We start from the raw sequence: 27,788 nt of genomic DNA on the forward strand, positions 1-27,788 counted from the left end.
AAAGAGGGGTGGTCTGGTGGAGCAGTGGTTAGCACTGCTGCCTCACATCAGAACACAACAGGAAAAACATCTAATTTGATCCAATCTATATTTTTTTAAAGACATACATATATTTGATATCAGAGGTTTACTCGCAAGAAAAAGAGTGGCGCTCTGACCTACATGGCAGGTCTCTCATTTCTGGCTCTTTGGACGGAGCGATGGCGTTTCTCCAGTGTTTATACGGCTCTAATCGAGAGGAATGACGAGGCTACACAGGACTGCTCCTCTTTCCAGTCAACGTTAACGCCAACTCGCTTGGATGGATAAATTTACCTTCACTTTCATTAAAATTGAGCAAAACCTTTGAGAACAAACAAGATGTTCCGTGTCTGTTCCACAGTTTACACACAGAGACCCGGGTCGAGGAAACATAAGCCTGAGGTCTGCCCTCATTACATTTGTGGCATGGTTTCTGAATAGGATCAGTTCTTAGTGGAACTGAGAAGCGATGAGAAAGCATCAGAAGGACTCGTGTCCTCCCAGTCCAGTTGTCGTCTTTTCTCTGGGTTTACTTCAGCCGGCGCTGGAATGATGTGCCTTTGTTTGTTTGTGTGTCTTCATGGGAAGAGGAAGGGCAAGGTAGAGGTTAGAGCCAGCAGAACGTGGCTCCGCCGCTCCGAGCTCATCTCTTTACAGAGGATATCATTCAGTTTCCTCAAATATTTAAATAGTAAAACCTCAAGTTTGGCCCCCGGTAACAGCATCCTGCAGTGACAGAAATAGCAGACAGGGTTTTTACCGATGTGGGATCATGTCACGTTTTTTTCCTTTGTTTGCAAATCCTGATGTAGGCCTAAAGCATAACAGAGGCTTTTATAGTCTCAGAAAGCAAACCCGATACCTTGTAGGACACCTTGAGGCGGCGCAACCATTTCTAATTCCCTAAACTGAACCACATTCTCTGTCCTTCTGGGTAGGTAAAGGAAGCGAGGTGCGGGCTATAACCTGTCAGCGGCGCAGATCAGCCCAGAGTCCGCCTAATTACATCCAGTTTCGCTCTTTTGTCCAAATGTGAGGCATGTGCACGTATCTGAGAGGGTATCCTTGAAAACATGAACATGGGGGCCCCCTGCGCTCGGGCCGAGGGGTTGGACGGAGGGCGAGCTGTGAGGGCGTCTGCTGTGTTCCGGTGTTCTGGGAAAAGGACAGTGCACACAGCTGCGCTCGGGGGGTAAATGCAAAACAAACATGCCTCACACATGCTTCCCCCTCAGCTGTCATGGCTCTGCTTTCAAAGATTCATCCCACCCACCCCACCTTCCATCTCTCTCTCACACACACATACACACAGCACTGCGCCTTCACTCACTTCCAAAGAGTCCGAAGGCCCGTAAAGCTGCAGCGTCCCGATTCCGGGGTCTGAGGCACGGCCAGCCCGGGAAGGCTTTTTAATTAACACTGAGCCGCGCAGAGGCTGAGGGCTGCAGGATTGTGTGTCAGGATGGACAGGACCGTCTGTCTCTTCCAGCGCCGAGTCTTCCTCACACAACAGACACACACACACACACACACACACACACACACACACACACACACACACACACACACACACACACACACACACACACACACACACACACACACACACACACACACACACACACACACACACACACACAGATAAACTGGAAGGTTTACAGCCAATCGTGTTCACTGCTTTCACTAAATTCTGGGTATTCGCTGTTCATTGTTCATGGATTAAAACATATCTGGTGTCGGCAGATGTCCTCGCTTTACCTCTCGAGTCACCGACACCCAGGCCTGTCCGTTCAAGATTAGCTTTACAAACAAAACCTTTTTCTCTTGAATGCTGCAAAAAACTCCAGCCTTGCGAGATTTCATTATGCATTTTTCTGTTTTTTTTCTAGTACTACTGAAGTCAGGCAGTCAGTATCGGAGTAAATATTTGATAACTTTGCGTGCTGTTGTGTGCATGTACATTGTTGTGCATGCAGAATGGATTGAAGTGTCAAAAGACTCTTGGAAATGTTACAAACTTTATGCTCCGTTTTATTTTGTGAGACAATTTATCAAGTATTTGAGTGTATCACTTCTCTTTAAATGTGTTGATGTACGTTTCATTGAACTTCTAGTGATGAGTTTGAACATTGTTTCTCTCTTGATATGTAATTCTTTTTTTTTTTTTTCCATGTTTGCGTGGCTTCAAGCTGTCTTCTGAAGAGAGTATGAATTTACTCATGCTTGTGTTCAGTTTGTGATTAAAGTACAATAAGTTATTGCACTTGGATTCAACATTTATTTGTTATCTGAAGCAAAAACAAAACAAAACAAAACAAAACATGTTTTTCTGAATCAGTTCCAGCCAGGTAAATATGAACTGCGGCTTCTTCAAGCCTCTCCTGCAGCACAAATGGAAATTACTATGGCATTTAACAATCACTGACGCCATTCAAGAGATCAGCTAAAGACATCGGCTGGAAACCACTAGGAAAGAAATTGAAGTTGTTAAAAAAATATATATGTCTGTGATTTAGTTTTGTCATATTACGTTGCGCCGCTCTGCCAGCATATTGTGTCATCATTGTAGTCAAACCGTGAAATCCCCACACATCTCCGTCCCTTTGAAGAGGCACGAGTGCTGAAACGAGATCGCGCAACCCGCAGGAATATCACACTAATTGAACTTGACAAAAATACGAACTGCGCCCTTTTGAACTGCTGACACTGAACAGGGCGGATTAGGCAGCATATATTAACAACAGGTGACAGGCTGGAGGGACCGGTGGACCGGCCGAGTCACGGAGGGTCCGCTGCAGACGCCCCAACGCCCGGCCGAAGGCCGACAGAGGAAAGGAAACCGTCTCAGGGCGAAAAAGAAAAAAAAAAAAAAACCTGAGACATATGCAGTGTTTTTTGCTTATGTATTCCAAAAGGCATATATACACAGTCAGACATACGAAGTCTTTCAAAACATGTAGAACAGCTCGACTGAGTTTGTGAAAACAGTTTAAAAAGTCAAATAAAAACACCACAAGGCAATGAATACATTTTAAAGATTGCACTGTTCTGAACGTCACACCCTGAATACTGAGGAGGGGACAGGCGGTAATGAAAAGGACAAAAAAACAAAACAAAACAACAACAAAAAAAGACACAAAGTAAAATTAAAAAACAAAAAAAAAAAAAAGCAAAAAGTATACACATCTTTAAAAATGTGGACTTCAGAATCATCTTATTCTTATGACTGTACAATATACTTTCTGCAACGTTTATGTAGCATCTGAATAATGTAGTGACTCCATAGACGCTTTACTAAGCAGTATTGTTTTTAAGTTATATATATATTTAAATATATACATAAAATGCTTCTACAGGGAGCTTAAGAAAAAAAACAAAAAAAAAAAACAAAACACTACAGCTCGACCTGTTCCAGTAGCTCAAGCATCTATTCTTTAAATCAGCAGTTACTCACTCTAAATATTAGATTTATAGTACCAGCTTTGTCTGATGCGCCGATCTGAGTGAAACATTAACTGTACATCATCTGTGTGTCGTCACACGGTAATCAGCCGCTGAGTGAAGCCCGCACAGACGTCCTCCAGTCGTTCCCTCATGGAAGTTTGGTATTTAATATGTTTTTTTGCCTTTGCGTACAGTACAACTGAAACAGTAAGGTCCGTTTTTCTGCGTTTCAGGACAAAAATAAAATGATTACTCTGTTAGACTGTGACTATTGTACAGCGCTGCTGAAAAAATATGATTTTGTCCACTGTTTGGATGATTTTAGACCAGATTCAGCTCAGAGTTTGCAGCTTAAGAACAGCGAGGAACCAAAAAAAAAAAGCCTCTGATCACTCAGCATGTTCATCAAATCGGTGATCTCCAGTTGTTTCGCCTTAATTTGTACTTTAAGACCAATAAACTAACACCACACCCAATCCCAACACCATCCCCAGGCATGTGTCTCCGAATGTGTTTCCAACATAAATAAGGAATTGAAATAAGAAAAAAAAATTGAAACCTGCTTTAACTGAAAGCTCGGTGACAGTCTGAACAGGGAAACCTCCGTTTGAAAGGAGAATGCTGCTGAAAAGTGCTGATGTACGGACACCGTGATGAGACCCAGACGTCTGCCTGGAGGCTGCTCACAGACTGCCGATGTTGGGGAAGCTCTTGAGCTTCTCTGGAAAGTCGTCCTTGTAGAGCACCGGGTCTGCTCTGTGTTCCACCACCTTCAGAGGCATCGTCCCAAAAACGGACGCAAATTTGTTGATGCACTCAGATCTGTGGGCGAAAACAACTTCGTCATTTTCTTCCGTCGCCGGTGTGCTGTTAAAAGCTATTTCAACGCGTATTGTTTTAGAAGCATTCTGAAATTTTAAAGTATGAATAAATTATTTTATGTAAGTGGGAAATTGACCTAAATAGCAGTTTTCTTTTTTGGCATTATAAAAACAATGTTTTCTTGTAAACAAGACTCAAGAAAACACAGATGCAGATGAAAACAGTGTTTCAGAAAAATAAGGAAAAAAAATCCACAAAAGTGTATTTTAAATTCAATATAACAACTGTCTTCATATAATTAACTGAATGAAATGTTATTTCAATAACTTCAGATTTAAAAGTAATGGATGATGTTATTTTTCAAAGAGCAAAATTATCCCAATACTGATTTTCTTCGAAACACCAAAGTCCAAAAAAAGTACCAAAAAAAAAAAAAAAAGAGCAGCACATGCATGTGACGTCCAGCTGCAGCCAGTTAGCACACAGACACACAACACATAAATAAAATAAATGAATAAACTGATTACACTGTGGATTCAATTGATCCAGATTTTCCAAAACAAGCAGGCATACCTCTCCACCATGTGCGTCTGATCGAGCGAGAGTCCGTCGATGGCGGTACATTCAGGGCACTTGAACTTTTTCCTAGGGGTCACCTAAAACAGAAACAAAAAAAAAAAAAAAACAAAAAACAAGTTAGTCACGCTGGCAACGTCGGTTCATGTCAACAGTTTTGTTAGAAAGAGGGCTGAAAAGTCACCGACATCCTTACTAGAGCTCTTCTCACTGACAGGATGGAGAAAATGACTCAGTCCTTATCAGTGGAGTCAGACTGAGATGATTAATGCCGTTCCTTAGTTGAATCTTTATCAACACCCCGGGACAGGCCAGCATCCTGTGCCCCGGACCTGTGAGTGTGTGTGAATGTGTGTGTGTGTGTAGAAGAAAGCCAAAGACACGCGGAGGAGGAAAGATGGACGACATGGCGTCGGAGTGTTTTCTGAAGGAACCTGTTGGGGGGGATGGTGGGAGCTGCAGGTGTAGGGAAGTGTGCAGCCTGTGATTTGACGGCGGGGTGTGTGCGTGAAACCCGGCAAGCTTAAGAAAACACACACGGGGTGATTGGGGGGGGGGGGGGGGGTCCAGTGAGTGACACTCAGATAAGGGAGGTTGGGGTCGGGCTTCGGCTCATGGCCCCTGCACCTGGGCACAGCGAGTGTGACGGGGTGGGGGAGGAGAGGCGGGGCGGCGGTGTTGAAGGGTGATAGCTGATCAGACCCAGAGATTCTGGTATGCAGGCTGAGAAACACTCCCGAGCAGCCAGAGCGGAGGAACGAACCTTTATGGGGGCTTTGCCTGTGATGTTGGCCACCAGGAAGTTCATGGCGATGTCTTCACAGTTCATGTGAGCGTCCACCCAGTTCTTGATGTCGCCGGGCATCTTGTATGTGTACAAATAGTTGAAGTACTGAAACAAAGAACAATTAGAGATTTGAAGTCAACAGTATATACAGGAGAAACTGATGTGCTAGGTTTTTTTATAGATTTATATTATGTATGTTTTAAACATTGCTGAAATGAGCTGTGTGCACGAGCATGAGAGCTTTGAATTATTGACATCCAAAACTCTTCGAGGGAAATTCATAGGGGGAATTAAAGCGGCTGAATGTACTCAATTTCCTCAGGTCACCTTGTGGTAGAAGGCGACTCCAGTGAGAACCATGGAGACCTCGTTGGTCCATTCTGACTCATACTTCCACTTCCCCAGTTCATGGTCCCAGAGGTGCAGCCGGCCCGGATAGCCCACCAGCCTGTCTGGGAATTCCCTCCAAACCTGAAGGAAACAGCAATACAGAAGACGGATTGGCTGACGCTCCTCTGCTGAAGTGAACCCAGGTGACATTTGATGGCTTCCACTGATGGTGCAGCACACCCTGGATGGCTCTGGGCTGGAGGGGCTCTGGTGTGATCGAATCGTTAGTGTTGTTCATTCACAGAACTGCGAATGCTGGGAACTAAAATTGTGGTATGAATCATACAAGCAAACTGAAATCCTTCGATAAGCGAGTCTGAACTTGCAGAAGATGTTTGTTTATGTGTAAAAGTATTGTGCCGTTCATAAATTTGCGCAGGAACTGGAGGACACAAGTACCATTTCTGTTTGATCCTGGTCACGACTAAAAGCCAATATTTGGGCTCAAATTGTTTTATATTTGCCTGCTTGTGTCACATGTTTTAACACCATCAGCCAATCTGATCCCTTTACTGAAAGCGACAGGAACTGTGACCAACCACACCACTTCTCTATTTTGCCTGTAATTCCATGTAATTATCTTTAAACTGAGCACAATTTTATTAAATGGCTTTTAAATGGATTCAGGTGAGTGTGCATTACTACTGGAGCCCGGGCAGGTATGCGGGCATGGAAAGCATCAGCCTCACAGCTGTCATCGTTCTTCACACATCAAACAGTCAGAACCAAACTGTAATCTTCCTGAATGACTTTAAACTCTGAGATCAACTCAAAGTGGCTCCATGCCACCACGAGAAGGACGGGAGGCACGAGCTACACTCAAGGTTACCCTTCCTGTCCCTTCTTTTTCTCACCTCATAACCGAACTGCAGTTCGTCCGCGGTCAGCATGATTATATCGTCGTCGATGGCGAGCACGGCCTCCGTCTCGATCTCGTCAAAGGGGAAGAAACGGTTACTCAGTTTGTTCTCTTTGGTTCGAACGACTTTGAGCGGGACAGTCATCTTTGGCCAAAGAGATTCTGTAAGAAGGAAGGGAAAAAAAAGAAATAAACTAAATGTTAAACGCACAAAGACAACTTGTCAGTGCATTTGACCTCTTCACACCCTTTTTTTTTCCCCCACAGTTTTTTCGCCCATTCCAAACAATGTAATCTACTGATTGATAGAACATATACCGGAGAACACTGTTATGTTTGATCAAATTTGCTGAAAAAGGTTATGTCAGGGTCAAAGACAAACAGTAAACTGACCTTCCTTAAAGAGATAATTATAAAAGGAAATGAGAATAAAGCCATGTCTGATTTTATATCAGCTGGCAGGAAGCTTAAAATTAAGATACAGTACAGATCACAAAGGAACGGGGAGGTTGGGGCCGACCAAACACAAAACTACCGGTATATTCTGTCCAGACAAACCAGAACGCTCTCCTCATGAGTTCATGATAAATCAGGAATTTCTTGAATGGATATATATGGATATTACTGGAGACAGTGATGTGTGAATCCGACTCTCCTGTTCATTTGTTGGATAAATCATTAAAGCGCAAATAAACAAAATACAGGCATGAAAATGTAATATCTTCAAAGTCAATAGAATTTTAATATAATGGCAATTAAGATTTTATGTCCGGTGCAAAATATAACGAAATGTCTCTTTCAGTCCTGTGAGAATTTTTTGGTGCTTGTGTGTTTTCTGCTTAACGCTGGATCGGTGAAATCACTCGTTCCTCCACAAAGCACTTTTGGGTGATTTGCGCAACTGTCCAACATGTGCACTGATCTCTCTCTCTCTTGCCGTCAGTCGATGCGACTAAGACTGAAAATGGCAAATGGCAACATTTATGCACTGATACGGATGAACACAATCCATCGAGAAGTCTATCGACCATGTTTCATGTGTCTATCGAGGAAAAGTTACTTTGCGATATATATCTTTATTGTCTTATCGCCTAGTCCAGGAAGGCAGTACGCTACAGTGAACCACTCGGTACACGAGTGTCTGCAGAGCCTTTGTTGAGTCTTCTTGGAACTCCTTCACACAATGTGAGGAACTTGTTCAATCATTTCCAATGTTGTCAAGAAGGGCCATCATGGTGAGGTGGGCTGAGGTGAATCCTTCTTCTCTCCCCGGGTGGAAGACGATGATCTCTGAGGTGAAGACTGATAAGACTGGATACCATATTGATGACTCAAGTTTTTTTTTTGGTTTTTTTTGCAAAGAGGGAAAAAAAACCCACTCTGGAAGTAAATGTTGAAATGTATTCTGGACTTGAATGGACAGCAGTTACGGGATTGATCTTGGAGGACTGAATTTATGGTCATGATGTAAATCCAAGGGTGCTGGTTTGGTTGAGCATATTTTGTCCATCTTGGATACCACTTTAGAATCCAGTGTACAGCGTTGCACTGATACCAGCAGCTATTCCCAGCTAACAATGAGCAAAGACAGGTTACAGTGATACAGATCGCCAATCCATCACAGGGCAAGAACGAGACACTCAGACAAGCTCAATCACAATTTTAGCACCAAGTGCATGTTTTGGGACTCTGAGAGGAAACTGATGTAACAACAGAAAAAGCACAAACGCACAAGTAAAGACATTCTCTCTATAAGGTGAGCGAGACAACCACGACACCACTGTGTTCCTATGTCTTTTTTTTTAACACTATTTTACTTCTATGATTTTTGAGATTAAATCTTCTAAAGAAGCTAAAGCTCAAAAATCACTTTCTCATTTTGTTTTGAGAAAATACAAATTTTCTATTTACACAAAATACAAACTTTACTGTGTTCTAGTTTTATAAGTACAGAAAATTAGCTTTTTTTTTTGTTCGTTTTGTATTCTATGCTTGTGCAGCAGAAAGCATCCATCAGCTGGACTACCTCAGAGTCAGAGTGTTTTGCTGCATCAGAAGTGCAGAGTTAAAGCTTCACGCATTGTGATCGAAGTGAGAGATTCCAGAAATGTTGCACAAATATCACCCATCAGTGTTTGACACTAATATTCATTCATGTATTCTGTGAGTTATCTTCCAAGTGACACTTGTTAATTTGAAAGAAAAACAAAGACAAGATTACTTAGTAAATATGGTCATTAAATGGTTAATAAAAAATAATTTCCCTCTTGGATTGGTAAAGCATTTCTACTCTAAAAAGTTTACAATGAAAAATAGTGGTTCGTTGTCATCCAACAAACAAAATACACAAACACGCTCCCTGACACTGTGATAAATTTCTTCTTTACACTTCAAGAGTGGAATGAAGTGCGGAGTTGTAACAACAGTTTCCAGCGAGGGAGCTTTTGAAATCTGCTGGCAGTGGAAAACCCTGCTCTGGGACTTTAACTTCACTCACTGACTCATATCACAACGCTAACCTCAAGCACGTGCAAATCTGACCACACGTCGATTCTTCACGAAGCACATCAACAAAGAGTTTTTTTTCCCCTTCTTCTTCACGGGAGCGCAACAGAAATCTTGGGCAGTGTCCATGGCACGGACGATGGCACAGTCAGATCACACAGAATGTGTCCGCTCATTAATGAAGTAACTGGGGCCTGGCGGCGTATGAGAGGAGCTCCGGCTCCTCCTAACCACGTCTGAGGCCTGCTGTCAGAAGCTATTGTCGGGAGAAGTGCTATGTTAAATGCCCAGAGTTTCTTCTTTCACTCTCTCCATGGCACTGTCATCCCTTCTTTTATTTCCAAGGCTGGAAATAGACAGTAAGAGTGAGGGAATTATAGGCTATTATGTGAGGTTTGAAACTTTAGCCCCACCTTGGCATCAGTCAAAAAGCACACTGTCAACTGTTGTGACGTTTGACTTCTTAAACTGCATTCAATCATGCACTGAAAAAAAAAAGCAAATTCATACGCGAATGCAGCTATTGATGTATTGATGTATGTATTCTAATCTTATAAGATAACTATGAGATAACATGTATCAGACAAACTTGCAAGATTATTTTGACAAAAAAAATAAGGGACTTGAGTTGTACAAGCAAAAAAAAAAAAAAAAAGTGTCTTCGACAGCGACTATACTTTGTCGGCCATAAAGCCCAGAGGAAATAAAAGTGTGGGTCTTATTATTTTGGATCAAGGTTGGGAGCGAATGGAGAGGAAATCTGCTTTCATACTGGCCTGAGCCGGTGAGTCTGACCCGCCAGTGGCCCCCAGTTAATTCTAATGGGACACAAAGCTCCAGCCAGGCGCCGCTGATGCCTCTAATGAAAAGGCGAGTCGCAGCCACGAGTCAGCACTTCAAAGTTGTCTCGCGACTTCACTGCATTAGTTAACTCTTACTGCTGTGGGACAGACTTCATGGTGAAAACGCTTTGCATCTGTCAGTGGGGTGGAGAGCTACACACAGTTTTATGCTTAGGAGTCAAATTAGGTTTAATAATTATACTGAGAGAAATGCAAACATTTATCCTCCACTGTTCTACTGACCTTCAGGAGGACTTTTGTCCTGATTGTTCCACACCACCACCAACTTCGCCAAGCTGGGCACCTTGGAAATTTCTGTGATGACCCTGAAAAGACTTTCGATGCGATCGTAGGTGAGGACCACCGCAGTGAACCCGGGAGCCCTCGGTGGGATGAGTGGCAAAAAGAGGGGGCTGTTCACACTGGCCCATTTCTGCACAGGAGAGGAGACACAAGAAAATACAAGGCGGTGAAGACAGACATTTTTAAAAACATTTTATCAAATGTGCATGTGGAGCAACAGTTACTGGAGCTGAAAATATGCAGGACTGTGGCCCTCTATAAGCAACACTTCCCACCAAAACAAAAGCGTACAGATGCAGCAGCAGTGACTGGAGCTGCAGGTGAAGAGTTTGGGAAGAAACAGGTTGGCTCCGACTTCCGGCTCGAGTTGTTATAAAAAGTGAAACTCCCATGGGAAACAGAGGGAACTGGGTCAGGACAAAGACGAGGAAGAAGAAGGTGGAAGAGTAAACTTTGCCAGGCTGCGAGCGCGACTTGTCGTCGTCTATCGTCAGTGTGAAACTTGGCTTTTCTTTTATTACTCGCCCTTAAAATGGCCTGTAAATCCTGGGAGTCGCACTGACTCCAGACTGGATCAAATGACACTGTTAAAGGAAGGAAACCACGGGAGAGCTTTCTGATGGTATGTGCGTTCTAAAGTGCGAAACTTAAAAAAGGTCCAAACCAGCTTTTAGATTAAAGCTTCAGCCAGCATGCTCATGATAACCGTTCCTCCTCGGGTTGTTTCTTTCTCTCTCGCTCATAACAGCAAAGTACTGTAACACTTGTTGATGTATGCGTATCAGAATTTTCTCTTCATAAACTTCATCAAAGTCTGCATAAACGTTTCAGCCTGGCTACAGTGACAGTCAGTCTGCGAGGGGCAAAACGAGTACATCCAACACAGTAAATCTGCGGGCTTCTTGAAGTGCACATAAAGCCCGTTTCTCCTCTGGTCCCAGGTGGCCACTGAGTGATTATGTGGCTCCTTCCACTGCATCAACACGAGTCTGTCAACAGAGACACAGCCGCTGCTTTCTACTCGACATCAGTCACTCCATCACCTATAAAAGCTGGATTTACTGGCAAGTGGAAACTTCCCTGTGGTCTTTCTCACATTGTCAACACAAGCAGAGGAGGGAAATAATTAAACTAACACATATACTCTGTGCACATGCATTAAAACTAAATAAAAGCCGCCGAGACCACTTAAGTCATTTGTCAAACAGAATCAGTGAGATAAAAAGAAAGCCGCAGCTCGACGTGCCACCAACACGTCTGAAAGAGGGTCTGCTACGCTTCACATGCACATCAAAAGGAAAATGTTTAATTGTCTTTAGAAACTGCTTATGTGGTTCCTCATCAATCTCAGACACCCTTGAAGAAAGCACCAAGTTAAGGAACAAGACAAAAATGAAGATCTACCTTAGGATGAAAAGTCTGTCGCTGATTGTTTGACACTGATTGTTTTCACTAACAAAGAAGAGAGTCAAACTCTCTTCTGCTCAGTTCTGCAACACCTTATAGAAGGCATGACGGTCATCTTGAATGCATGTTTGTATACTGAAAAAGCAGAGCTATCCCAGCAGACCGACTCCCACCTTTCAATGTACGGGTCAATGATTAAAAACAAGGCCAGAACACAACAGTGTGTTTTTGATTCACTTCTATTGAGTGTGAAAACATTTGTAATTTGGACCCAGCCTGAGCCAATTGATCTGAAGAAGTTTGACATTAAATTTTATGGTCATTTAAAAGGTTTCGAAGCTGATAATGCATGAGCGGAATGTGAGCTCAAAACTTGTCGTTTCCCCCACGAGAGACAAAGAGTCAAATGTTGTGGTTAATTATCAATCACCCAAAGTGGATTTAAAATCATTTAATGTTCATCTGCTTCTCAAACCTTACAACAGTTTGTCTTTTCCATTTCAAGTCACAAATACAGAAGAAAAGACCTAAAAGAATATCTGTACAGTCAATTTGACTTTCATATTTCAGGTCCCAAATGAAACAAAAATGTTTTTCAACTCTGCCAAATTTGAAAGTCTGAGAACCTCGGGGCTTGTAATGTAGAAACCCTGCAAGTATGCCCCCTACCTACAAATCCCAAACAAAAAGCAGCTTGTCCCTTACTCCAAACCCCCCGCTCCAAAGGCACCAGCAACCCTGGGAAATGTGCTTTCAATTACCAGTCTGAAGACTATAGGAGGGAAAATGTCTGCCTGATTTATTTAGTGCTGTGTGTAAGTTCTTCTCGCCATCCATTCACTGAAGCCATCCAGAAAACACTTCATCTCCCTCCGAGGCAGAAATGGCCAAAGGTCTGCACCCTGACACAATTAACCTCCTCTGGAGTCTGAACAAACATTCAGACCGATGTAATGCTGCAGATTAGAAGATAGGTTTTTGGGGGGGCTCCGACAAAATGATCTGACACATGGGGGCAATGTCAAGTGTAGCAGTTGGTTCACAAGAAACCCAACAGCAAAACTCTATCGTCTTTTTTCATGTACACACGCACAGAACTGCAATCGATTTGTCGTTGAAATCATGTTGCCTTATTAATAATAAGGCAACATGATTTCAAGTTGGACTACAACATCACAAACGACAGTCAATAGTGAGCCCGGCAGCACAACGCGGCTCTCTGCGACCTTCCAAAACTAAACTCTGCCAAGTTTATTTCAAGTGTACAGTGAGTTTTATCATATCTGTGCTCCTGTTAACGATTTGCTACTCAGAGTCGGGTTTTTGGTGCAGAGTTTGAGTTTATCAGCAGAAAAGCTCAACTCAGACTGCTGCAGGAGATCGAATTCCAATCACGTTATCTGACTGTCTTCAATTTCAAAAACTGACTCGTTTACACGCACTTCTCAGTTTCACCAGGCATTATGTAAACATAGTAAATGGATCCTGAGCAACCTTACGGATTTCAACAGATTGATCAGAAAACACTCCACTGTTTACGCTCAAGGTTTCCCGTCAGGACTGTCACGTCTCTAATCTCTGGTTTTTAGCGGGTCTGCATAAACTGGCATACCATTAGATAGCTGACAGATCCAAGGGCATTAATATGCATCAATGCAACTGCTGACTTACACACGCTTCTATCCCAGAGACGGAGGATGGAGAAGACTCCAGATCAGACCGGGCTGATTAACAACTCCTGAGAGATGATCGCCCAGCCAAGATGTCTGCAGCCACAAACTCCCACAACCACATGGATGCTAAACACACACACACACACACACACACCATTCTTCACATCCAGCGTACTCTCTACAAACACAATGACTCAGTCATACAGGAACTTATTTTTCACCGCAACTGGAGGCATCCTCTGAGCGCAGAACTGCTGACACAAACTTGCTGCCTCGGAGCAAAATCTGGGCGTATACCAGACCGTGGGGCGCTTCATGTGTGGCACTTCAGAAAGAGGCGAAGCGTCGGCTGTCACTAGACAAAAGTCTTTGATTAACAAAGATGCAGGAGAGTGGAAAAACTTGTGTGGCACTGCGACCATCTGCATGTCTAGAGTTCCACTCTCAACAAGTGTCGTTCAAATATCTGCCGTGGAAACGGCGCCAGCGATCCAACTGATCAGCTCAGAGCAGTTAACCAAAGCGCTGCACGAATTAAACAGATGCATTACTTTAAACAGACCAGCCTTCAGGTATTGAGAAAGAGGAGAGATAACCAACGTTTGAACACAGTGATAAACATACCACCACAGGTGGGTTGTTCCATTGTTCATAGGTGCGCGCAGCATAGGGATAAATGCGGTCGTTGATGATCTGCAACGTTGTCAAGCCGATCGCCTTCATGGAGCTGAAGTAAGCTTCCCAGAACCAGCGTGCCTGTAGACAAAGGAAACACGGGATTTTTAAGGTTAATCCAAAATGTTGCACAGAATTCTGTCAACGCACAGCTTAGCATCAACACTTGAACCAGGAAGCATTTGACTCCTGCGCAGATAGAGTTTTTCTGCTTGAGTGTTTTTGAAAATGTACTGTCAACAAGTGAGTAGTTGATTATTTCAAACTGTGGCCACCATAACAGAAGGCTTGACCAAACATGTAACACTGAATAATTGTGCTGATGCATTTGAAAGAAAGACAACGACAGCAGCCAACAATTATTGAGCCTAACCTCAAAAAGATATTACATTCAGATGTTAGTGTGTTATTACCATCTTTTTGTGGTATTTTTCAAGCCAGCGAGTACGCACATTACAGAGGATAACACTTGTGTGAAGTCATAAATGCAAAATCCAGATATATCCCCCTCAGTGCACATCTTTTAAGGCAATTTTGTAGGCCTCTTCAATATCTTGTCCTTCAACGACTCCTCTTCTGAAGCCCTATCCGATCTCTTTCGACGGTGCCTGTTTTATTTCAACAGATCTCTGCTTTGAACTGCAGACTTTACGATAAGTGAACTCTTAACCCATCTACACCTCCATTTCTTTTCCCAGCAAAAACTGTGAGCATGAAAAACTGGGTGCACATTCGGTCTGTGCACTTCCTGTGTTTTCGCCGAAGCGAGGCCATTAGGGAGCCGCCTTGGACAGTTCAAAGTTGAAAGGATGCTATAAGAGTTAATGAGGCTTCAAATGAGAAAGTCTTCTGCCCTGAGGCAAGACGCTTTGCCGACCCAATTACACTTCTCCTCCTAAATCCAAATCAAACAGCAATTCTGCGGTGGAACATGTGAATATTTGCACGACGAGCTGTCTGCTAAACATGCATCTGCAGTCATCCGTGGGTCAGTCTTACTGTTTGCTTTGTGTGCATTCCCTCTGTTAAATAAACAACTCTCGAACAAGTGTGCCTGAAAGAGCGATGTCTGCACGGAGCAACAGGCAGAAGATGTACACCGGCGCAAGAACGGCACTTATTTTTACAGAGGGGGGTTTAGGAGAATCCAAAAAGACTTTCTAATCTCAGGGGGGAATCCCAACGGCTCATAAATCAGACGGTGATGAAAGTTTCTTTTTCCGACCGGGAGGAGGCATAAAGCAAACTGTGCTGGCCCGAGGGCCCATCCCGCCACCCTCCACCCCTCTCCCAGCGCCTGCAGGAATTTTTATGAGCAGGGAAGAACAGACATCATTGCAGGAAAGAGGAGAAACCCGTACTGCATCTTCCAGCAGCAGCTTTAAATCCGCAGTTCACGCACTCGAGTCCCGTTCTGTTCGACTGCTTGAAGGGAACGTGAAGCGGCACCGACGCTGCACACAACCCAAGAGCTGACCAAAATTTATTCCCCCAAATTAGAGATATGTGCAGTGGAAATTAAAACTATAAACCTTCTGCAAATAGTGGGAAATAATACAAGACAAATGTAGCAGTGATCTGATGTAATGCCTGCTTAAAAAAGGAATAATCTTCTAATTTCCCTCTAGTTTAGCAAAGTCTCCAGTTGCTCCCATTCTGTGATTGTTTAATATAGCTGGAATTAAAAAAAAAAGCCGATGCACAGAGAGGCCTGAGCTGACAGTAATCTATATTGCTTTGTTTAACTCAGTGAAAGTTGTCAAGTGCCTGACAGGCGATTAAACCTATAGAGCCGAGTTGGCAGCCACCGAGCTGTGGACACAAGCAGGGAATCATTAGTGTATTTGACATAATCAAAAGCAGCAGTAAAACCAAGTCTGTTCCAATCGAGAGAGGTCCTCACTGGGAATATTGTTTTCTTCAAGATTTATTAGCACTTCACTTTTAACTGTGATCAAAACATTTCCACACACACATGCACATGTGCACATATTACTTGTTAATATTAATTACCCAGTGTAAATCAATCCTTATTAAAATAGCTGGAGTAAAGGAACGAGCTCGCAGGCCGAGTTGACGACATCTGAAGACCACTGCCACAGCAGTGGGGTTCATGCGGTATTACAGAGTCCTGGTGCTTGTAAGCTCTTTGGTTTGGCAGATTACTGACAATGGAAAAACATGGAAAGGTTAAAATAAAAAAAAAGGGGGGGGGGGGGGGGAAGAGAATGATTTGCAATTGTACTATGCCCTCTTCTGTTCAGTCCCTTCAAGTTCGGACTGCACTTTGGCTTTTGAAGTTATGATTACTCCAGGAATTCTTTCATAAAGATATTAACAACCTGATGGGGGCCTTGGCTGATTGTTAAAAGTAATGGACGTCACTTTACTGGCTGACTAAAATGGAATTATGTTTGTCAGGATTCAGTTCAGCTACACATAAAAGTTTGGGTGGTAGTGTGTCGAAGACAACAACAACGCTGGAAATGTGGGTTAAACACTGCTTGCCGGGTCAGAGTTTAATCTCAAAGCAGTAGCAAGGGATAAAAATCCATCCTTGGCTCCGGCTCCCTCCTCCCATCTCATGAATTCTAATTTAATAACGGAATTGATTCGACTGTGCTAATCTAATAAAGATCTGGAGCGTATGTGTCCTATTCTGAGGGTATGACCCAAACAAAGCTCATGGGAGTAAGTACACAAACACGGGCTCAGTGGCCTCACTTGAACACCGTTAACATCTCGCAGCTGTTTACTATGTGGCCTTTAGAAAATGTGACTTTAGTGGCTGTTATTACATCATCTCAAACTTGAGGACGAGATTCGTTGCTTCAACTGAGAGACGTGCAACAACCGTCGTAACGCACCTCATTGTTTTTGTTTCCTGGCTGTGGCATTTAAGTAAGAAAATCTGCTAAAAGGCACCGAATAGAGAACAATGATACGACAACTGAGGAGACCAATTATTAGGATTACTTATTTGGATTTATGAGACGTTGCCAAGTAACACAGATAAAACAATCTTTTAAAACCATTTTTCCATATACTGTGAGGTCCATTAAACCCTGAATCCATTAAACAATCCTTGCTACCAAACTGTGACTGATCACTTTTCTCACAAGGACATAATCAATAAATCACTAATTATATGAAAGTGTTCATCTTTAAATTTTAAAAACAAAGTCATTAAAAATGAATTGAGGCCCAAATGCAGATTAAACTGTTGTTTTCATACCTGTGAAACCAATAATGTGTCAATTTTTGGAAAATTGATTCACAAGCGCCCCGTGTGGCCTGCAGGCTGCCAGTGGCTCATGTCTGTTCTAAGTACTCAATCTTCTGACTCCTAAAAGCAGTAAGTATAATATATGTCGGCGATATCCTGATCAGTACCAGTGCTTCCTAGAGCTCTTCCAGAAGTACCACTGCCTTGGATGTTTTCAATATCTCCCGGCCCCGACACACCTGATTCAAATGAATGGACCATCATGGAGCTTCCTGGAAACCTGATAAATCGGTGTTCGTCTGAATCGGGTGTGTTGGAGCAATGAGACGTCCGAAACATGAAGGACAGCAACACACAAAAAGTACAAAAAAAAAAAAAAAAAAAAAGTTTCACATCATAAAAGAAAAGCAAATCATGCACGTTGTCTGTTACCATTTTTACATTTAGAGTGTTAAATGACAACAGATGGAAAAGGAGTTGGTGCATAAGAAGGTGTTGCTGAGCCCTCTGCTGGATAAACAATGCAAATATATCAGCTGTGGCAAAATGGAGAAATCCCTGCTTAGGCCTGAGAATAGCAGCAGTTTAATAGCAATCTAAATGTAAAATTGATCCTTTACCACGTGTTATAAGTATTTACTTTTTAAGCATTTCTAAGTAAATATTGTTTCATGAATATACTGTTGTATACTTTTAATATTCATTTACAAAAATGTCAAAAAACTGGATGATTTTATAAAACACAGAAAAACCACTGAAACATCTGATCCTATGATCTATTATTTGATGAACCATTTTCTAAAAATCCTAAAAACAATACAAAAAAATCTGAAAGAAATCATTTTGTTTAATAAATTTAAAAAAGCACTGAAGTTTCACCAACTATACTCGAATTTTTTTTAAATTTTTTTTTTTATATATATAATATACCAATATGTGTGCATAGTATGGTCACAAACTACAAATGCACCATGCAGCGGATCTTGCTTTCTTAGCATCTATGATGTATTGGTGCTAAAATTCAGTCTAAAAATTGCTGAGCACACCGCGACAGCAGGCAGAGGAGCACTGTGACCAGTGAATATTAATACTGCAGCTATACCGCTGCTCTGAGTCGTATTCAGCAGAAGAGCGCCGCTCTGCCCCGCAACCAAAACTAAGAAAGCCATATTTCGGCGCTTGTCTGGTGTAATCCTACCCTGAGTTCATCTTTGAGCCGTTGGCCCAAACTGCGTGTTTGGCCAGTATAATTGGTAAATGGACTCGAGTTGATACAAGGGAATGAAGAGCAGCTGAACTGGTGCACTTTTCTCATGGTTGCTTTCACTTTTGTTTATTGTGGCTCAATGCAGATATCAAGTGGAAAGAAAGAAAGCCGTCTTCTGCGCATTTCACTCAAGCTAAAATCAACATAACTGAATCCTCTAAAAGCCTTTTCAAATCTAGACCAAGCAAAAGAGGAAATTCAAACTCGCTGGGGGAAAGAACAAAAAAAAAAACTAAGGTCAGGTTCCAAGTTCCTGTCGTTTGTATATCACGTAATTTGTTTCATCTTCCACAGATCTGGTTTGTCGAGTGGTTAAGAAATTGGAGCATCTTAGACATGAAAAGTAACAGCCCCCCCACTGATGACTTTGTCAGACTAAGCTCTCAAAACTACGAACAAAATAATGTCCTTCACCTCAGCCTCTTGTTTACTGCAGGGTTTTTTGTTGTTGCTGTTTCAGAGTGTGACGTTTACCTGTCTCTGCATTTCTTCAACTTGTCTGTGAGGAATACTCTTCAGGATGGTGTACATATCTGATAGTTTCTCCTCGGGAATGACCACGGATGCCCTGTACAAAAACAAAAACATACCGTTAACTGAAAATTGGAGTCCGTCGGGCCGTTTTATACTTCCACAGCTTCGAGAGACGGGCAGACCTCTTCCAGTCCAGGACTTCGGAGAACGGCAGGATGTAGGAGTCGGCCAGGATGACGGGGACACACCCGGCCTGCAGCACATCGCTGAGGGCAGCCTGACCCAAACGAGCCCCTCGCAAGACCACACAGAAAGAAGACTCCTGCACAGATAAGCGGGAAGAAAACCATCAGTAACATATTTATGAGCTGTGTAAATGCTGCAACTAGAAATAAATAGTATTACTTCCCCAAACTTAGAAAAACAGTCCGCGTAGACAAAAGAAATGACGCATACGCACACAAAAATATCAACAGCAGCTGAAATAAACATTTTTCAGAACCGCACCTGCAGGATCTGCGGGTAGTCATACACCTGGCCCTTATAGCAGCGTTTCCGTGCGGACGCAGCACCCTGGGACAGGTTGCTGCACTTGTCAAGGAGCAGCAGTGCCTCTCCGTTTTCCTGCTTCAGACGCTCCAGTTCAGCTCGGTACTCTCGGTGAATAGCAGTTTGAGAAGACAGAATGAAGTACTGCCGAGGCCTGGGAAAGCCAGAGACATCAAACGACTCGTCAGGTTCCTTTTTTTTTTTTTTTTTAAAGGTAAACCACAAATGGCTCCTTCCTCAGGAGTGGTGTAAGGAGTTCATATAGAGATCTTTAATCAACTACAACTGAGGTAAAGTAACATAAACTTGGTACTGATGTGATCCCAAAACAAAACAAAGAATGAGGAGTGATATCTCACCCTGGCTGCCTCTCGGGCAGCTCGAGGTCTGCAGAGAGGGGGCTGTACACCGGTATGCTGACATCATAACCCTGTCTGTAGGTCCAAGTAGAGAAACCGCCACCAGCCAGAAGTGCTCTAGAAGAGACAACGCTGGTTAAGACCGCATGGCATTCACACAATTAAGTCACAAACAAGAACAATTTCTTCGTTATTTAGGCATTTTTGCCAAAGGCAGCGCTGTTTTGACACATGAAATGACGCCACATAAGACTGAACGACCTAGGCGACACTTCCCGCATCGTGTGCCGGGTGATGAAATGTATTTTGAGTTCTCTTTTATTCTCAGGTGAAGTGAATATAAAGTAGAAACATACCACGGCTAACACCTGGTTCTGATGAAGCGCCATGCCAAATGGACTCCATCTGGATGAGCGCAGGAAATTCCTTACAGCTAAAGATAGTGTTCGCTGTTTCAAAAGTGGGTTTTTCATAAACCCAGCCTCCTCCATCCTGAACGGTCAGTCTAGCCTCCAGCGCATATTCAGACATATGGCTCTTTGCTGGTAAAAGCAACCAGATTTAACATATCACGTCAAGGCCTCAAGGAAATATGTTATTTCCTACCTGCTTGTAAATACTACTTTTATCTTCATTAGATGATCATTCATAGCTGTGTGTGACAGACTGCTTTTGGTGAAATGCCACTTAGGCATTTGAAAACAATTTTTGTTTGGAAATGAATATCAAACAAGGAACTGTTGAGTCCTACAAACACGACGAAAGAAGAACGTACTCCAAAGTTCTTCTTTTTTTTTTTGTTTGTCAAATGTATTTTGATGTTTTAGGTCATTTAAGGATGTAAAATGTTTGAACCGATTCCGACAGTATGTCAGCGAACTGAATGTTGGCCACTGAGCCTAAACATTCCAAACAACAGCAACTGCCTTCAGGCAACCGGTGTCCCCACGTGGCATCTTAAAACATCCATTCCATTCAAGCAAAACTGAAAATGTCATTGTGTGTTCAAAGAATGATTTGTGAGGTAATCCCATATTCTTAAGCATTAAAACTAGTTTTATATCTTTTCCTAAGAAACTGTATCGAAGCTAAAGCTATAGTATCCATCAAACATACGCTGCTTCAAAGGCGGGGATTTGATGTTATAATGATTAGATTAGAATGAACCCAAACTTCAGCGCTTTAACATACACTACCTGTCTCTGGGTACATCCAGAGCGGTGTTATAATCTGGAGGGCCTCCGGGTAACATGTTGAAGAGCAGGTGATTCATTCCTTTGTCCCACCTACCAACACATCAACAATTAGTCGGACGATATATTAGAAGCAAAGTGGAAAAACAAACAAAATGACAAAACCAAGGGAAAGCACACTTAAATCCCTTACATAAACAATGACTTAAAAACCAAGCTCGATAAATGTATTTGTAGAGCACTTTTTTTTTTTTTTAAACAAGCTTTTGTGAAAGGTAAAGGTAAACAACTCATCAATAAATATATGGTGTTACAATGGCATATCTGGAAATGGAACATTAGTGTTGCATGAGAACAGATATTATTATAAAATGATGCTGAAACTGACAAGACTTTTTCTGCCATTCCACTGCATTGTGACAGCTCATTAGATGTCTCAGTCACTTAGTTATTATTACAAATTGATACTTCAGAAACCACACCTTTTTTTTTTGCAAATGGTATAAGTACAAATGTCTATCCCTTTAGCACACACAAATCAGTATTTGGTCAAACCCATGAGAATTTTGTTCAAATCACCTAGCCTAATTCAGCTGTTCAAAACAGTAGCTCTGGTTTTCGTGTTTCGGAGAAAGAAACATTTAAACTACATGAAAATGAAGAAGACTTGAGTCAATGCCAAACATTCACCTGGAAAGCATTGCGAGAGCCTGAGCCGTCTCTCTGACCCGCAGGGAATTCTGATTTAGCAAATCAATAGACGGGATAAATAAACACGCCCTTGTGACATCGCCGGTGTAAAATTCACTGTCACAAATGGCACTGAGCATGTCGTTGTATTCCCGAGACAGTCCCGTGCTGCTGATGGGGACTCCCAACTCATCCACAAACCTCTGCAGTGGATAGATGTAGACCTGCAAACAGTTATTTCGAGAGTGAGTCATGGCTCGAACAAGAAACAGGTAAATTCTGCTGTGAAGAATAGTCACCTTAATTTTATTCTTTGGATTGTAGCCACATCTGTATACATCAAAACAGGTGTGCATGCGACAGCTCAAGTCGCCCCTCTCGGGTATAGGGCTGCCCGCAGGCAGGCGGATCAGAGGTGCGTCGTGCACAGTGTGCTTATCAAGGGTCCAGTCAGCTGTGGATTCAATGGAGTGAGGCCAAAACTGAAACATCCCGGTGGCAATCAGTCCAAGCAGCACGACGGAGAAGAGGGTGATGTAGTAGATGCGATGCTTGGTCTTCATCCGTGGAATAAGAGCAGGGCCCCGAGAGCTGTATTTGCCAGAGGCATACATCGCTGACACTTCTACTTCCAGATAGTTGCTGAAAAGACAATACCAAAGGAGCAATCAAAACATCAACATTTCTACAATGCAGTAATCATTTTACAATACCACAGTACTCAGAGGTAACAAAGATATGATCTTCTTCCGTGGCCAAGAAAAAAAAAAAAAGCGTATTGGCAGTGTTTCACTTTGTGGCCATGGATACAAAATAGACAGAATATCGTCTACACGTGTTTCAAGTGCTGACTAACAGATGAGCAGCATGAAGAGCATGCTCCATGACACGATGCATTCCATAAATCACATACCTGTACTAATATTAGAAAGGGCTGAGCAGTGCCATTGTATAGGTTCTTTTAAAACTGTAATTAAAATTTTATCTGTGAAGTCACGAACATTCTCAGCAAACTGAATGGGATTACAAAACGCACTGCTAGTTGATGGTTCACCTATGCTAAAATAACTTAAGGATTTCTATTCAGTTCAATCCTAACTTTTACTGTACTATTAATTTCATAATCCCACAAAAAGTCACTGAGCCTGTCTGAGCAGAAAAACACGTTCAAATTCTTGAGGCAGATATGCAAATATTAAAGAGGAGTGAGTGAAGATGAAGCAAGACATAACAGGGAGGCCAGGTATTTCCAGCAGTATTCCTTTCTTCATTGTTTGCTCAGCTGTGAGGTCAACGGTCACTCACACCACCCTCTCCTGCACCTCCAGCTTCATCGCTTGTTTACATATTACAAACTCAGCATACGTTCATTTGGATGAACAATGTTACCCCTATATTCAGCAAGTGAAGGGAGATCTGAGAGAAATTGTTGTGGATTACAGCGCTATTGAAATGATCAAGAATTTTTATGTACGATATCTGAAATGGTTTCATGACAAATGTGACATAAAGGGTTAGGTCACTTCATGTGATTTTACATGCAACTAAAATATCTTGAAAAATCTAAAGGGTTCCACAGTGAAGCATTTGTGTGTGTGTGTGTGTGTGTGTGTTTTTTTTATAAGAAAACAGACATACAAATAATACGCCCCAGCATGTACTGTGCCAAAAAAAACATTGAAATACACCTATTTCACTATAAACTCCCCACATCAAAGGTGTGACCTAATTACAATACAGATCGGATTTCAATATCTACTCATGACATTTCTGAACTCCACCCACATCACAATGACTGGTATTCAGAACATCCACTGTCATTTCATTTCAATATTCACGCAACAGAAATCATGGATATAAAAATGTCATCCTTTTTCTGTTTTAATCCTACATTTAGTCTAATCTGTCCAGATTAACAGACGATATATCAAGCCTTCATACCCAAATGTTACCATGGAAAACACCATATTGCACTGTTTTTATTTCGTTGAGAAGAGCAGCTTTGTGGAAGACGGATGGCTTACCAAACACTGCCCACTGTTTTCAACATCTTTATTAATCGCACTGATGTTGAAATCGTTCTATGTTATGGACAGGACGAAAAATAAACACAAACCTGACATCCTTCGCCTCAATCGACGAGGCCAAAATGTAAAACCAAAACAATGAATGAAAGCCAAAACAGGTCTCAATCTAAGCAGATTTCCCAAGCTGCTTTACCAAAAACGCAGAGATTTACCCTGCTAAATGCAGCTCCGGATAGAAGCTAAGTTAGCATGAGGATGTCCAACTCGCGTCATCACAACACGACAAACCGACAGTAAAAAACATACAATTATTTGATATAACAGACAAAGGTTTTACTCACCGAGAGGTTTAGAGTGACAGGAGGTTCCGTCTTAATTCATGATGAAGACCGAAGAGTGAGACACGCAGTGATACTGCTATCAGCTCCGAGCTAACACTAAACCTCCAGGAGGAAACTGCTACCGACCGGCCGAGGGAAGTCCTTCTTCTTTACTGACAGCTGCGTTTGAGGCGGAATGCCCTCTGCCGCCATCTGGTGGCCGATCGGATACACTGACACAATGCCATTGCTGTCCAGCCGCCAAGATGACACTGTCTGCGCTACACTGTGTAGTAATACACTAGTAGACGGTCTTATTTAGTACTGTAGATATTAGGACAGAATAGAACAGGATGGAAAAAAAAAAACATGTTGATCCCTCATGAGAAATTGAGAGGTTACACAAAAAGCAAAGGCAAATTTAAGAAGTATTGCACCAATTCATAGCTCTTCACTCAGAAATAAAGTAAATTAAAGAAAGGCAGCTAACAATCTTAAACTAAAGTGATTAAAGTTTATGAAATACTTTAAAACAAAGCAACTAAGAAAGGAATAATAAATAAAGTAAAAGTTTTATTCCGAAAAAAAGCAATAAAATAAGTAAAAAATATTGTTTAATTGACAGGCTGAGGCAAATAAGGTTTTAAGGAGTGTAACGGAGTGTGACAGCAGCACTGGTGTTCAGTGTGTGTGTTCCACAGGTGAGCAGCATAGAAACTAAAAGCTGCTTCACTTAGTTTGCTTCTTTCTCTGGGAACATTGAGAGAACCTTTTCCTGAGGACCTCAGGGGTCTGTTATACTTTAGAAGTAAGTAATGTACTCAGTTCCCTGGCCAGTTGAAGCATTAGTGACAAGAAGTAGCAGCAGCAAAATGCCAGAAAAACAAACAAGAACACACAGCACAAAGGGAAAAAAACCCCACAAGGTTAATTAATCTTCAACATGGAGCATTCCCATACTAAACTGACAGAAGTGACAGGAAGTGTGTGGTGTACAAGAGAGTGCAACATCGAAGATACATTTTAAACACTATTCATTCTACAGTCTGACAGCAGCAGACAGGAACAACTTATTGCCGATTTGGTCTGTCTCTGTATTCTTTTTGAATCACTCACTCCAAAACACACCAAGAGTTGCTTGTAACAACTGAGTCATGAACAGTGCACAAAAAGAATTTGATTAGTCTCTGTGAAGAACTGGAAGCCTATTCAGAGTTCGTATTGTCTTATGTAAGAGGGATTGGCTCCAATCTTCCAAAAAACTATAGCGGACAAAACAAGAATAGGCACTCGATCAATGGATGGAATTCGTAAGTACTTCAAACTGTGACTCCACCGGATTTCTGCAGAGGGAATGGCAGTCTCTCTCCCTCTTTCTTTTTTATATTTCAAACCTGGTATTTTATTTATCTGCTTCATCTTGAATTTGGAAGGGAACTCTAATTTCACAAATAGCCTCCTGTTGTTCGCTAGTTAAAAGCACCACTGATCTGTGAACAAATGCATAAAAATAAACAGACTAATTAAACACCCACAGTGTATTGGGTGTTCTTGGTGTTTATTTGCTGAGGCTGTTCATTTTATTAGAAGTTATTAAATGTTTGTCTCAGTGCAGTACACCGGCCAAATCTACTTTATGGAGTGTGCATCTTTGATATTATAAAACACACAGCACCTATCCATGACGTGTCAACTGACTCAAGACACCTCCAGCTGTAGATGAATCACAGATCCTGCACACACCCAGTGAACTGCACCGACACTTTGGCGTATACGTATGTAATTAAACTCATGCAATCTTTACTGAAAAATGACTCTGCACTCAGCAGCTCTACGACCAATGATGTTACAGTGAAGTTTTGCTGGTTGGGTAAGCTGTCAAAAGCTCCACCTAAATAGTTGTTTTTTTTTAAAGTCACTTCCAGAATCACTATTGAGAAACTTCACGCAGCCTCTAAAGTGGAGATGCATTAGTGAACCATACTCTTAATATCAGTCTGTAACAGTCAACAAAACCAGCAGAAAACACCTAATATGGTTTGCAGCTTAACAATTGGATGACACTGTTAATTTCTCTTCTTATGTTTTCTGACTGATATGACCAATGTAGCATGGTGCTGAATACAAAGAGGATCTGCAGTATGTTAGATCATGGAGCATGGAGGAGATGGGAGAGAGACCGCTATTTAGGAAGGGTTTAGAAAAGGCCACAGAAGATACCTCACCTATCAGCAGGACCAGTATCTGTGCAAGGGGGAACAGAACAAGGACGACCAGAGTGTCATCAATTGATCTCCAGCAGGGCTTAGGTGAATGAGAAATGTGATTTTGGCCTAAAGATCCACCATCGTCTTGTGGGCCTGGCTGGCATCTGCCACAAAACACCAGATTTGGCTGTCCGCCATGCTGCTCTCTGTGTTCACAGATGAGGGCAGATTCACATGTGAGCACATGCTGTCTTCAACAACATTCGGCATGTCTGGTTTGGAGGAGGATCAGTGACGGTCTGGTGAGGCATTTCCCTGAAACACTGGATCCCTGCACCCCGACCCTGTAGTGGTGACTGGTTCCTCCTCGTGCAAGATGACAGCTGTCTTCATATTGTAAGAGTATACAGGGAAGAAGATGGAATTGATGCCATTATTGATCGGCCTACACACTCACCTGACCTAAATCCACCAGAAGAAGCACTGTAAACATGTTTTGCATCAATTAGACACGGCCAGATTGCACGTCAGACTGTCCAGGAGCTCAGTGGTCAAGATCTGGGAGGAGATCACTCGGCACCATCTGGTACCTCAATATGAGCATGCCCCCACATTTTCAAGCATGTACACAAGCACATGAAGGCCAGTGAAACAAAAATAACATTTTAAGTTGCTGCAATGAAATCTTGGCCTGATGCATGAATTATTTCAGCTTGATTTTCAGTGTGACTCTAAAGTCTGCTCACTTTCTCACATATTCGCCAATTTTTATAACTTAGATCAGATAAGCATTCAACATATTTCTTCAATGTGGCATATGTTCATATATGTTTGTCTGCAACTACTTTTTCCTTGAGTTGTTTTTGTCAACCACTTCTGAAAAGGACCATCCAAACAGACTTGATTATTCAGAAAGTGGTCAAGTGTGCATCAGTGATATATGACAGAAATTCACGTTTCTTTCTTACCATAGTTTGTATTTTATTCCATTACAGGCAGGGCAGTGTGGGGAAGGGATTAAATACATTCTCATTGTGGGGCAGGAAAGGAGGGGAAGCAAACCAGGTAAACATGGACAAGACATAGTTGGATTATTCCTTTCAATAAAGACCAATTCATAAATCTGCCAATAGTTTGAATAAATAGCTTTCGGATGAAACCTTTTTTTTTTT

At 42.1% G+C, this 27,788-nt stretch overlaps 1 protein-coding gene across 1 annotated transcript; it reads right to left on the reverse strand.

Moving 5' to 3' along the window:
• Window positions 1-2,907: 2,907 nt before the first annotated feature.
• On the reverse strand, window positions 2,908-24,553 carry ext2 (exostosin glycosyltransferase 2). The gene is made up of 15 exons (XM_030094520.1): window positions 24,431-24,553; window positions 22,362-22,704; window positions 22,063-22,286; window positions 21,376-21,465; window positions 20,180-20,296; window positions 19,779-19,974; window positions 19,454-19,593; window positions 19,272-19,365; window positions 14,254-14,385; window positions 10,490-10,679; window positions 6,895-7,061; window positions 5,978-6,121; window positions 5,627-5,755; window positions 4,861-4,943; window positions 2,908-4,287 (listed from the first exon to the last, which is right to left on the reverse strand). The coding sequence occupies exons 2-15, from the start codon at window positions 22,674-22,676 to the stop codon at window positions 4,149-4,151; spliced, it is 2,160 nt and encodes a 719-aa protein (XP_029950380.1). The 5' UTR covers window positions 22,677-22,704; window positions 24,431-24,553; the 3' UTR covers window positions 2,908-4,148.
• Between the last annotated feature and the right edge of the window lie 3,235 nt (window positions 24,554-27,788).

This window comes from Salarias fasciatus, chromosome 1 (genome assembly GCF_902148845.1).
Source record: "Salarias fasciatus chromosome 1, fSalaFa1.1, whole genome shotgun sequence".
Taxonomy (NCBI): Eukaryota; Metazoa; Chordata; class Actinopteri; order Blenniiformes; family Blenniidae; genus Salarias; species Salarias fasciatus.